General features: G+C 40.5%; 1 protein-coding gene across 2 annotated transcripts in view; it reads right to left on the reverse strand.

Moving 5' to 3' along the window:
* The window catches only part of dlec1 (DLEC1 cilia and flagella associated protein), a 14,251-nt gene that overhangs the window by 830 nt on the left and 696 nt on the right, over nucleotides 1–12,725 (reverse strand). The window contains exons 4-37 of one of the 2 annotated variants that reach the window (XM_032504368.1): nucleotides 12,502–12,658; nucleotides 12,247–12,360; nucleotides 11,970–12,154; nucleotides 11,469–11,692; nucleotides 9,429–9,507; nucleotides 9,246–9,333; nucleotides 8,810–8,983; nucleotides 8,460–8,596; nucleotides 8,202–8,294; nucleotides 7,917–8,007; nucleotides 7,600–7,762; nucleotides 7,069–7,261; nucleotides 6,825–6,901; nucleotides 6,466–6,628; nucleotides 6,260–6,356; nucleotides 6,016–6,146; nucleotides 5,708–5,869; nucleotides 5,497–5,627; nucleotides 5,171–5,321; nucleotides 4,797–4,913; nucleotides 4,506–4,627; nucleotides 4,207–4,392; nucleotides 4,048–4,115; nucleotides 3,803–3,954; nucleotides 3,585–3,700; nucleotides 3,427–3,497; nucleotides 2,582–2,802; nucleotides 2,277–2,435; nucleotides 2,058–2,180; nucleotides 1,846–1,940; nucleotides 1,604–1,688; nucleotides 1,274–1,471; nucleotides 717–878; nucleotides 425–575 (exon numbers count right to left, since the gene is read on the reverse strand). In XM_032504368.1, the coding sequence (XP_032360259.1) occupies nucleotides 425–575; nucleotides 717–878; nucleotides 1,274–1,471; nucleotides 1,604–1,688; nucleotides 1,846–1,940; nucleotides 2,058–2,180; nucleotides 2,277–2,435; nucleotides 2,582–2,802; nucleotides 3,427–3,497; nucleotides 3,585–3,700; nucleotides 3,803–3,954; nucleotides 4,048–4,115; nucleotides 4,207–4,392; nucleotides 4,506–4,627; nucleotides 4,797–4,913; nucleotides 5,171–5,321; nucleotides 5,497–5,627; nucleotides 5,708–5,869; nucleotides 6,016–6,146; nucleotides 6,260–6,356; nucleotides 6,466–6,628; nucleotides 6,825–6,901; nucleotides 7,069–7,261; nucleotides 7,600–7,762; nucleotides 7,917–8,007; nucleotides 8,202–8,294; nucleotides 8,460–8,596; nucleotides 8,810–8,983; nucleotides 9,246–9,333; nucleotides 9,429–9,507; nucleotides 11,469–11,692; nucleotides 11,970–12,154; nucleotides 12,247–12,360; nucleotides 12,502–12,658 (4,636 nt within the window). Of the gene's footprint in view, nucleotides 1–424; nucleotides 576–716; nucleotides 879–1,273; nucleotides 1,472–1,603; nucleotides 1,689–1,845; nucleotides 1,941–2,057; nucleotides 2,181–2,276; nucleotides 2,436–2,581; nucleotides 2,803–3,426; nucleotides 3,498–3,584; nucleotides 3,701–3,802; nucleotides 3,955–4,047; nucleotides 4,116–4,206; nucleotides 4,393–4,505; nucleotides 4,628–4,796; nucleotides 4,914–5,170; nucleotides 5,322–5,496; nucleotides 5,628–5,707; nucleotides 5,870–6,015; nucleotides 6,147–6,259; nucleotides 6,357–6,465; nucleotides 6,629–6,824; nucleotides 6,902–7,068; nucleotides 7,262–7,599; nucleotides 7,763–7,916; nucleotides 8,008–8,201; nucleotides 8,295–8,459; nucleotides 8,597–8,809; nucleotides 8,984–9,245; nucleotides 9,334–9,428; nucleotides 9,508–11,468; nucleotides 11,693–11,969; nucleotides 12,155–12,246; nucleotides 12,361–12,501; nucleotides 12,659–12,725 lie in introns of those variants that run through there. The other variant, XM_032504369.1, reaches the window with a different exon arrangement.

Genomic DNA, 12,725 nt, shown 5'->3' on the forward strand with positions numbered 1-12,725 from the left:
CACACACACACACACACACACACACACACACACACACACACACACAAATTGTAGGTTGACAAGCTATGCAAAAACAAAGGAATTTGAATCATAATTGAGACTACTGACATCATTTCATGGTGTGACATCATATACAGTTCGTCAGTACTATAATTATTACTGCAGACAAAAGGATTTTAAGCTCTCTCATTATAATTACCAAACTATAAAAAAAGCTCCAAACTAGTTATAATAAGGAAGATAAGTCACCTTTCAACTGCTAGAGAAAACAATGAGATAGACCAACTATTTGTATATATAAAATAATTGCTATTCCAAAGTACTGTATGTGTAAAAGAATATGCCAGAGCCAATGTAAGAGTAATGAGGTAAATGCCAAGAAATTCAGCACAAAAAAATATATAGAAGACAGTTCAGTAGTTACCTATAACTGATTTCCAGTAAGTGTGGGCTCCATAGCTGTGGAGGCTGACTTCTATTATCTGTGTCTGCCCCACATAGCAGAATCCAAAGTTGATGCTGTCACTGGACAGATGCATTGTAACAAGAGCCAATTGGGCACAGAGAGGCACTGTCTGCACAGAGCAGAGAAGAAATGCACTTTGAGAAGTCAATTACCTACAAATAGTTATACAGTATTATATAATATTCTATTTTCTCCTTCTCTTTTTTTTTTTTACACATTTCTACAGTTGAGATTCAATACAATGTCTGACCTGCAGGCTGTTGTTGCTGTAGTGAATCTGGAGGTATTGCTGGAACCTCAGCTTCCTTCCCCCTCGGGCACATTTGATCAGTGTCACCCCGGGATAGACTTCCTCATCTGCCTGGTCCACATGATCCAGAAGGGACAATGAGCAGCGGAAAGCCACTTTCACCTGGTATTCAAAGAAAAGAGTACAACTTACTGTTGAGAATAACAAGATAACAGAACATTCTTAGTTTTTTTCTTTGTGCTATGAAATTGGGGTTAAAATAAATCACTGAAATAGTCGAGTCCAGCCTGACTCTAGAGATAAAACTGAGATCAGCACTCATGTTCAATTTTGTGCTCTGTTTGTTCAACTGTTGTTTGGTTAGTTGCTCTTAAAAACATTCAGAGAGGATTTGAATTGCTATTTTTATTCTCAATTCTTGTCATTTTGGGGCTGGTGACTTTCCTTTGGGGCTGGCTAAAACCTCTTTGGGGGGCGCCAAAAACTTTCTCAATGCAGGAAAAACCCTGCAGTATACTGTATATTATCCAGATCAGGACCGGCTCCCCTCATCTCACCTGCATGATGTGGTGTGGTTGAAGCACCAGAGACTGGCTGTCGCCAGTAGGCGGGTTGCTTGAGGTGCTGGTCCGAGCTCGAGGCTGTGGCTTGAGCACTAAAAATGGAGGCTGAGTCCCCAGTCTGAAGTGTAGGGGCATTTCAGAGTTGTTTTTCAGCTTAAGGGCCCGTGTGATGTCAAATTCACAAACTACCAGCTACAGAGAAAAACAACCACAAAAGCGTCCACTGAGCACGACCGGTCAGAAATACTGTACACCCTTGGGATCAATACCTCAGGCATGCACTTCACTGAGTACTGCTGATTATTGAAGATTTCTCAGACCGACCTTCTCTGATTCTGCCTTTAGTAAATCACCGGCCGAGGCGTGAAACTCCAGCACCCCCTCGTCTTCCTCCATCTGCACTAACAGCCTGCAGCAACAGCCAGCCAAGAGGAAGATATATAACTTAATCAGACCAACTCTGTGCTCCTTTTACCTAACCTGAGTTCATTTTAACTTCAGTAAAACATAAATTTAGCTGGAAGCATTGGGGGTTTTGGGGACTTAGTATGATTGTAATTGCTCACACTGCAGGCTTAACGACTGCTAGTAGATCCATTCTGACAGGCTCCAAATCCCAACCCTGAGCTCTTCCAACTTTACCGGGGACACAGGCAGCCATCTGTAAACAAACACAACACAATAATAAGGGAATTTAGGTTGGATCAGAGTCAACTTAAGTTTGGCTTTTACAGTATTTAAAATTGAAAGACACTGTTTAGTGTGTTGAGCATGTCACCTCGGAGTCTAGACTTATAAAGCCCAGAGCAAGGCCCACACATCTGGACTCACGGCCTGACCCGGAAAGAGTCAAAGGAGTGAAAGATACATGGATGGTGCTATTGCTCTTTGCTGGAATCACCTTGGGATAAACAGCAGAAAGAAAAATACATTACTCATATGGCTAAATGCAAGATTTTTAAAATGGAGGTGTGCGGCTAAAATCTTTTAAACATACTATTTGCTGAGGTGTGATGCAGTACGGGTAATCCGAGAGGATGCCCACATGAGGTCTGATGTGGACAGAGATGAGATTTTTCTTTGCAGGAGATGGATAAAGACAGGTTTCTTCTTCCTCGCAGTCATCCTCGGATACATACTTCTCTTCTTCTCCGCTCTGAAATCAATTGGATGAAGCCAGTTTGAGCCAATAAAATGTGGGTTCACTTACTTGGATAGCCATAAAAATTTCCCAGAGGCAATGTCATAAAAGTCATTAAAGTTTATGTTTGTGTTCTGTGTTGTCATGCAAATTGTACTCACAGTCATGCTCTGGAGGGAGTCGCTTGTTCCCTCAAAACCTGGGGTCTTATTTCTTTCCCACGCTGTTTGAATGTCCCCACCAGAAATACTCATTGTTCCACTCAACACTTCATTGCCATCAGCATCTTTAACTGGAAAAGCGTCTCCGTATGCCACCACAACATCCACCAGTTTACGGTCATTCTGATCTATGTTATATGTTTCCCAGTCCATGCGAATATCTGCCAGCACAAAAAAATTCAGATCAGAAAAATGTATTAAGCTAAACTTGTTTATTGCAGTGAACAAAATAACAAAAACGTCAGCGAGGTCACAGCCGACTGTATTTTAAAGACTCAGACCAACACACAAACTAAGACATTTTCCAAGCAGATGTTAGCATAGCTCAGGAATCCGCCTAGCAACAAAACTAAAATACAATTTATCAATTCATAAATAAAAGCCAAATCACAAGGGATGCACCTAAAACAGAACCAATAAAAAATGCAATAAAACCTCAAAACTATGTCCAAAACACAACCCATATCTAAGAAAACAAGCAAATATCCCATGTCAATCATAGATTTCACAGCTGTGGGCACCAATTACATTTTAAATCGTTATGTGGATTATCTGGCCACTCTATACACTTTTTAGACTACTTGAACACCAAATGGGGGATGAAACTGAAGTAGGGTTTTTTCTGCCAATACCGTCTCTAATGAGTTAGAAGTTAAAACAACTATTGAAGCAGCCTTTTATTAGAATTTGTTGATAAAACTGCTTTTACCCCAACAGACAAGAAATGTGAGGGTGCAACAAATTCCCCCTCAGATCAGGATTTTTTTTTTTATATTTCCACTTACCAAACATGGTGGGATTGTTGATGCGAAGAGAACGAGACACTGTGTCACCTCCAGATACGTGAGTGCCAAACCTAATGATGCAAACAGGAATGTCAAACCGAAAAATATAATGCCATCATTTGTGTATTTTAATTGGAGAAATGGACAGCGGAACAGACTGTGTGATTGGTCCCTGGTTCTGGGCATCTGGACGTGGGCCTATCATTTGGAAGTAGAGTGGGCAGCCTGTCACCTTCATCTGCATGGGGATGAGCGTGGGCTGGAGGTCCCCCACCTGCAGGAGGAAAATCACATTTCAACATTATTATCGATTGCAGAACAAAGTGAATTCTAATCATTAAATATATAGTTTGCATCTATTAGTATGGTCACATACTTTGCAAATGAGGTGATCTCTGTATTCCCCCCACATGTCAGTGTAGGCAGTGACATCCACAGTCTGGGTCTCAAAAGGTCCCAGCATCCCAGTGTCAGGTAGGACAAAGAATGCGGCACCTTTTCCATGAGCCAGCAGGCTGCTCACAAACTCTGAAAATACATACAACAAGTACGAGTATGTACACCATCTGCTTAATTTTAAAAGTAAAAAGTGAAAAGTGAAAAATAAAAGTTAAAGCATACCCTCGTGGGCTTTTTCTTCTACTTTCTTAGCTTGAAAAGAGTGAAGCGGCTTCTTGACGCATGTGAATCTGCGATTTAAATGCAGCCTGTGTCAAATCTGCAGTATAAAAAAGTTATTCTTTTATGCCTTATTCAGGTCAGTGAGCTAGCTCCCCTTACCTTTGTAGTGACTGGTTATTAGGCTTTGAGGCATGGCAGGTGAAATACTCCGCCTCTATGGTAAAAGGGGCAGGGATAGCCGTTTGATTGGTTATCAATAACTGTTTAGTAACAGCTCTCTTCAAAATGAAGTCGTCTCCAAAGTCAAGTAACGGTGTTGAGAGGCTCTCATCATCTGTGGGGGAGCTAAAAGCAGTGAACAGCTACCATGACTCACCAAACACGTATGCTTTGGAGTTAGTGCAGCTAACAGGTGATAGATGGATAATCGAATTTAAATTGATTTTTTAAACTATTACCAAACACTGGGTAGCGAGTAGGACACACTGAGTTTCTGGATTTTGGAAGCCACAATGCCAACAACAAGAGGAGAGTTCATCCCCTGGACCTCACAGAGAGCAGCCACCTCAGTCAGCTCCAGCTGGACAAACAGACAAATATTTAAAGACAATTCTCAAAAAAAGACAAAAATCCAAATAAAATTGGTGCATCTTTTAGCTGCAAGCGGCACAATGTGCATCCTTCACTCTCCCCTACACTCTTCTCAGGTGTTGAGGGACAAATCTTGTGTTAATAACTTTGGTACTTACATCTGAGTGAGGGGTAAAGGTAACTGTGATCTCCAAACTGGCATTAGGTCCCAGAGTACCAGATGAGGGGTCAAAATTGGCTGTACACAGTTCAGCCTGTTTACCCTGGAGCTGTGTCTGGTGGGAAAATGTAACCCTCACATCACCAAGTATTTTCACAAAAGACATCTTAATTTCAGCTAATTATATCTACGAGAAAAAAACTAATAACCATTCTCTAATTGATAATATATACCCAAACAACCTTACATTTTATATGGATTTTTCACTGCAAACATGCATACAGACTCAGACTTTTTCACATGATTTTAATGCAGCATTCTTACTTCTTACAGTAAGTTAAGGGGTGCTTAAATGTAGTGACGAAAGCATACCATCCAGCTAAAGATTGAAGGTAGAAGTGTCTGGTTGAAGAGAGTGATGGTCGCATTGGCAGGAACTCCAACGTAGAGTTCAGACAGGAGCAGCTCACAGTTGAGCAGACACACCTGTGGAGACTGCACATCTGCTTGCACCGACAGATGACTACAACAGGACACACAGGTGGTGTAACTTGTTCTCAACAGGACACTGGGTAACATCACTATTGTTGTCAGGGCTGGTCCCTCTGCACCACTTAACAAGATCCCAAGTTCAAGCTGGCTTTAAATACAATGCTTATTGAGGAGCAGTGACGTTTTATGCAGCCGAGCATCCTTACCATCCTGTTCCATTCTTCACCATCAACTCCAGCTCTGTTTCATATAGCTGGCAGAATTGGGGTCTGAAAAGCACATCCACACTGCAAGAGGCCAATGGGGGCAACACACCTCTGCACGGCTCTATTAAAATCTAAGCAACAGGGATTAATTTAGCTTTAATTATACTTTTTAATCACAAATGTGTTGCTACATTAGTCCACTGTACAATACCTGTGTGTCTTCATGGTCCTGCTGACTATTATGCCTCTCCATCAATGTCCAGGAGGCCTCCAGCTGGGTGATGTTAGTGAGGAACAGCACGGTCTGTGTCTGCTCCCCAAGCTTCAAGAGCCCAAACTCCACACTGGGCACACTGAGGGTCACTATGGGACCCTATACAAAATCAAATGATGAGCATAAAGAGATCACAGCAAAAAACTACCAATGTGGAATAGAAAAGTATTTTGTAAATATATGTTAACCATGACATGTTTAGTGATTTTGTGATGGTTCTAAGATGTTGTCCATAACCCTTTTACCTTAAAAGAGACTTCCACGGCCAGAGTGACGGGCTCTTGGTGATGCTCTATATGGCAAACCAGACTGGTCACAACCCTGTCTGGTTTCCCTCCACTCAAAATCAGGTCGAAATCGAAACACTCGTTCTCCTCTAGACCCACAGAGAAAAAATATATATCAACTATATGAAATGCTGTTTACATATCATATTGTACCAATTAAAAGATGTTTCTGTATTATTCTACGTTGAACTGTGTGACACACCTATTCTACCATTAGAGGGCTCTACTTCTATTACGTGGCTGCAGCCGCTCATCGTCTCCCATTGAAAAAAGATGCAGGTTTTGCTGTGGTTCCACATCTAATACACACAAAACACAGAAACACCATGTATGTAACTTTAGTGATTTGATGAAAATCTAATTTCTGTCAAATACATTTAACAGAAGCAGAAAAATGACTTAAATAACCTTGAATTGCCTGCGGGTGGTCGTGCAAATAAAAATCTCTCCGGGGATCACAACAGCGTAGGGCTCCAGTAGGACCTGGTACGGCTCTGTTGACCCCTTGACCTCTATCTCCATGACAATGACATCACTCACGTTGGAGCCAGTGCGCACAGGCTGAAGGACACTAGATTTACATTCAAACACACACACAACTACAGTTGTACTGGCATGATCGGTTTGTTTGGTGAAAAACTGATTTTTATATTTGGTGTTGTATATGTGCTGTCAGAGTTATTTGTATTTGATAACATGTGCTGTTATTTTTTTACATATTCATATTTACAGTGCACGCTGTTCATACAAAGTCACAGGAACTTTACCCAATGTCACTGGGCTTTGGTGGCAGTTGGGGGACATCCCTCAGGACTAAGTGACAAACACTGTGGTAATCCTTCAACTTAAGAAAACAAAAACATTTGTAATCGGACATGCAATAAATTTCAGCTTTGAGCTTCTAAACAGGAGACCCATACCGTAATGTAAAGAAACACATCATTCTTAAAGCATAACAAGGCTTATCATAAACCTCTGATTCCTATTTTATATATTCTGAGTCTTTTGTACCTCTTTAGGACAGAAGGTGAACAGAAACTCTTGATCCTGGCAGGGGGCCAGAACCCCAGTTATGGGGCTGACGTGGAAAACATCATCTGTGGCCAGGTGGAACTGGATGTAGGAGGGCTCCAGGGCTTCCCCTGGAAGCAGAGGGTGCAGGTTTGGCTTCATGATCTGCCAGTGGAAAGGCAGCTCCAAGTGGCTTCAACCCAAGAGAGAGAGAGAAAAAGAGAGAGAGAAAGAGTTAGAGATTTTATGATCTCTGAAGGTAAACTCTTTTTCTACTTGTGCTGCTGCACAGGGTCAGTAACAGAGCAGCTTGTGGTTAATCAGTATTTAGTTTCTTACTCAAGAACACTTCAACTAAATAAATTCTGCCAACACTGGTGCTTGAATCCCAGTGCTCCAATTTAAAGCATCTCACTAAGTTATCCTGTGGCCACAAAGTGTGTACTTGTGAAGCGGCATGAGATTAAAACATTTTAAAAACATGATACCATATTATTCGTCGTTGGGATGACATGAGGGTGTGAGCCTTACACATTGTTTCTAATGATGACTTTCTTCTGTTGCCCAGAGTGAGGGTTACATGGGCTGAAACGGACAAAGTGCTCTGCAGTGAGATCATGCACCTCTCCAACCACAGGAGGCTCAATCTTCCCAGATACAGACACAAGCTCAAGTGCAATCAGCTGGCCCAAACCTGGGAAACACACACCCACACACACACACACACACACACACACACACACACACACATTATAGAGACATCCAAATAAGCACATTTTACCTTAGATTAGATGAATTTCAAATAATGATTTTTTTATTAACAGACTGGTAAAAGGTGTTTTGATCACCTTCAATGGAAATGTCTTTCACCTGGCAGTTGTCACACACAATAGTGAACATTTGACAGCTCTTCTCAGCAGTGCTGGGAAAGAAAACCACCTACTAACACACACACACACACACACACACACACACACACACACACACACACACACACACACACACACAGCTAGTGAAGCCTGCATCTAAAAACGTGAAGTAAGCTGAGAAGCCTTAAAATCCTCTAAGTGAGAGTTGCTATTGTCAATAGTGGTTTTATTCCAGTACGTATGAGTCCCCAACACCACACTCACCTCCACTACAGTGGCCTCTCCTGGCTGCAGCACAAAAAGAGACGGGCTGACCGCAAAGGGGGGCTGCTCAGAAAAGTAAGTTCTTGCCACAGACTATATGAAGAAATAAAAACACATAAACAGTCAAGCTCATGAGGGATACCTTTTTTTTTTTTTTTTTTTAACAATAAAAAAAATCTTAATATTCTGGTATCTATTGTAAGTAAGCAAGCAATTGCCACATTGAAACATTATCTTATGTGTCAGATAGATTTTTACCCTGAGGTTTGAGGCTGGCCACTGGTTCTTGGGGATGATGCAGAAGGTCCCAGCACTGAGGCCAATATTTTGACACATGAACTCAACACATTTTACTCCGCCGATCAGACAACAACCACAGTTCAGAACTCTTGGTACTGCACAATAATTACGGGAAACAAATCAATAATGCATGATTGAAAAACATACACAGATAAACAGATAAACAGGTAGATAGATAGATAGATAGATAGATAGATAGATAGATAGATAGATAGATAGATAGATAGATAGATAGATAGATAGATAGATATACATACTTTATTAAGTACAACAACAATGTTGGGTTGGTAGATTGTAATGAAACTCACATGTGAGTATTGGAGGGGGTCTTCTGGCCACGATGGGCACCACAAGCAGGAGTTCAGCCTGGGTCTCCACCACTATGAAGTCCTCATAATCCCCCAGGGAGTCTGGAGCGAAGCGCACTGTGTACTTACAACTCATCCCTGGGGCAACAACACCACCCTCACCAGGGAATCTCCCTGCCAAAAAATATCTGAATATCAATCCCTTCTTACATTGTACCAGTGTCTTTCTCTACATTCACGTGTATGCAATTCATCTTCTCATACTTATGCTTAATACAGTAGGTGGTGCTGATGTTCACTTACAGGATCCATCAGCAACACAGGAATGCCCGAAACCACTCATTACATTCCAGATATGCGTGACCTGATTTGCCAAACTTTCCAGCATTCCTTGATTGTTTATTCGCTTTCAATCAAAACAAAAGGAGGAGCTCACCCAGTCCAATACAGAAGTAAGAAGTGGTAGGAGGGATGACGCGTAAAGTACGGCTTGCAGAAGTCAAGTTTTTCAGCTCCAGACTAGTCTAGAACAAGACAGGGCATGCATGTAACTGTACTTCATCTCATTGACAAACAATTAGTAGTCCTCCGTTAAGTTATAATTGTTACTGAAATCTACCTCATATACATGTCCCACACTGTAGTCAGAGAAAACCACCATGGCAGGTTTTGCTAAAAAGACAGGGTCATCAGTTGAGCTTTGGGGAGAAAGAGCACAAACAACACCTTAGTATACTGTCTGTTCATAAATAAAGACAGTCTTACAGGAATTGGTAAGCTGGGTAACAAGCTACTAATGCCAGCATTACCTTCTATGTAAAATCACAAAAGCAAGCATTTCTAATTTTATTTTCAACATCTGCCAAAGTACTTTTTGATTTTGCTTTTGGGTCGTATCCAAGCTGGATACGAAGCTGAAGCAGAAAGAGGTTCTTATGGCCCAATAATGGTCATCATTAAGGTTTGTCTGCTTGTCTGGGACAAGTGGATTTTTTTGTAAGGCAAGTGGAAGAGAAGTTTACTTGCATCCACTGGGGCAAGTTAAGGATTTAGCCCCTGAGAATCAAGGGGTCGGTCCAAAGATACAGAAGATGAATTGTGTTCTAGTTATGTTGGCGATAAGATTTAACCACCTGGACAGACACACAGTCAACACTGAAGCCTGCATCAAAGTCAGACAGTTTTATTTATTTTTTACACCAAGTCACCCCTACCTCTGGTGATACACTGCACACCAGCATGCAAAGTATTACTTTGTATTATTATGAAGTCTGGAGATCCTTTTTTCTTGTTGAAGGGGAAATCTAATATTGGGACACTTCTGCTCTTTTAACTGAATTGTATTAATGTTGCTAGTGTTTGGATGCTTCCAACGATTTGTTCGAATTCTGCATTAGCAAAACACAAAAAAAAATAATAATTAAAAAATGATAAATCTTTACCCGGACAAGTGACTTTTGTGCATGGACAAGATAAAACATAAATGTACTTGTCCAAAGTCTCGAAAAGTTAATGTCAAGCCCTGATTGTCATCCACAGTGAGTGCGTATATACAGCATAAATTAAAGTAGAGTCATGCATATATACACAAACATGAACCTGGCATCCTGTTCCTCTACACAAAAACAAAAAGGTTATCATTGCATATGCACAGAGATAATGCTAACTTGTTTCAAATTACTTGTTGCAGAGTTACCACACACGTGGTAGTTCTTGCTGATTTGACAGCAGTTAAATAGTCTACTATATCCTCTCACTGTTAGTTGTAGCCACAGGCAGGATATAAGGCAGCCTGTCTCCTTCAATGCACACACGGTTCTCACTGCGGTTTGTGTCTTGTTTTACTTTCAGATGAAAACCTCTATCTGTGTTTGTCTTAAAGGGGTGGTCAACATTTTCAAATGTATTTTGAACAGTCAATTTGCTAAGAATCAACCCGACTTCAACTATTATGTGACTCATGCCTGATTTGATTACAAATGTAATGTGACAGTCAGATGGAAAAAAAATTGTTTTTGTCCTGAGATTTTTTTAGCATAATTGGTGAGAAAATCCACTTTGATTTCCTGGTTAAGGGGGATTGTGCTAAGTTGAATGAATTACCTTTATATGGGAATATTAACTATTTTTGAAGATGCATGAATATAGCTTTAGCTCTATAATGTGATAAGGCAGGCATATAATGAGTAACTGCAAGCTTGGCACAAAACATTTATACCCAATATATTATGTGCTATATACTGTATGTAGAGACCATGACAATTTTAAAGGCGTTGATGTTTTTTGTTTGTAATAACTTCTCAGTTGGTATAATTCTCACATCATTACAACAGAAATACTAATAATATGAGGCTCAAGAAACAACCTGGCAGGTGCACTGTACAATAAATTACATAATGTCAGGAGTATCAAGTTACAAATCTCTGCTTTTACACTCTGGTAAAGAGTATTTATGTTTGCAGTTCATATTAAAGAGGCATTGTCTGACCTAAGACTATTGTATTTCATCAAGTACTGTATTACCCATACAGCATTTTCATATAGTTTGACCCACAATGTCAATATCCTGCCTTTTTCTATATCTTGCTCTATGACACAATGATAAGCAAGTACTGTAAAATGATGACACCGGCACTTTTAATCAGAAAATTTCAGGTACCTTTGCTCATCCATCTCTTTCCTCACATGCTCTGTCTTCCCCACTTTGGTCCTGGGCCGTACGAGGGATGTGCCAATCTGCTGTGCATTCGGTGGAAGGAAGCGAGGATTGCGCAGGAAACTGTGTTGATCTTTCAGCTTATGAAGTTTTTCGCATCCCTCTGCCCGATCCTTTGCACTTGGCTTATCCTTCCACTTTGGTCTGGGTTTGGACTGGTTGGGCCTCTGTGAAACATATTTATAGTACACTGACGTAATCAAGACTCTTTATCCCAAGGAACTCTGGCTTATCAAATCCGACTCTTCATTTACATAACTTTTCAAAACTCACTCTTTTAATGTTCTGCTTGTCCCTTTTGTCTTCCTTTTTTCAATTAGTCTTTTGTTTCAGGTAATTATCTAGTCTTTTTAATTGTAATATTAGTATTTTAGATAATATCTGTGTAAAATGTATCTCGAGAGCTCTGTCTTTTCCACAAGGTGTAGGCTTGTGACTCCTCACCTCCTTAGAAGTTTTCGTCCACTTTGGGGTATCTGAGATGGATTCAAACGTCAGGCTGAGATCTGATTCATTAATTCCTGAGACAGTCTTTTCTGAACTGGGAATTAGAGTATAACCATCATCCTGAGGCTCCCTGGACACGTGCATGGTGTCAGCAATGGTGGGTTTGCCGGGATTTGATTTCACTGATAGGTAAAGGATAAAGTGAAATTATGAGCCAAAGCACACTGTACCGGCCATTAATAAATTAAGATGAATTCAAAAGAGGGTTATGTACTTGCTGCTGGTGGTTCCACCCATGGTGTTTGTGTAGTTAAGTAGTCCTGCGGGGAAATGAGGTTGTTCATTTCGAGAAGATCATTGTCTACGCACCAGGAAAAAGCGGATTTGACTGAAAATAGACATAAGACATCAAATCAAATAACATCCTGATTCCCAGGTAAATTCAAAGTAAAATATAGACAGTTACAGGTCATCTTCTTTAAAGCAGTATGACATATTATATCAATTCATGACTGTGTTTCCATCTTACCTGTGAGATGGATCTGGTGATCATAAACATCTCCAATCTCCTCTTTTAGTCTGTCATAAGCCTGGTTTTCTGTGGCTGCAGCCCGAGCTCTGGCCTGAATTATATGACTCTCCAGCATGTCAGCCTCTTTTATACGTAGGCTGTATTCAGAATGAGCCTATATGTGATTTAAATAAAGTATAATAAAAATAAAAGATATATATATATATATATATATATATATA

Source organism: Etheostoma spectabile, chromosome 22, assembly GCF_008692095.1.
Source record: "Etheostoma spectabile isolate EspeVRDwgs_2016 chromosome 22, UIUC_Espe_1.0, whole genome shotgun sequence".
In the NCBI taxonomy this organism is placed as follows: Eukaryota; Metazoa; Chordata; class Actinopteri; order Perciformes; family Percidae; genus Etheostoma; species Etheostoma spectabile.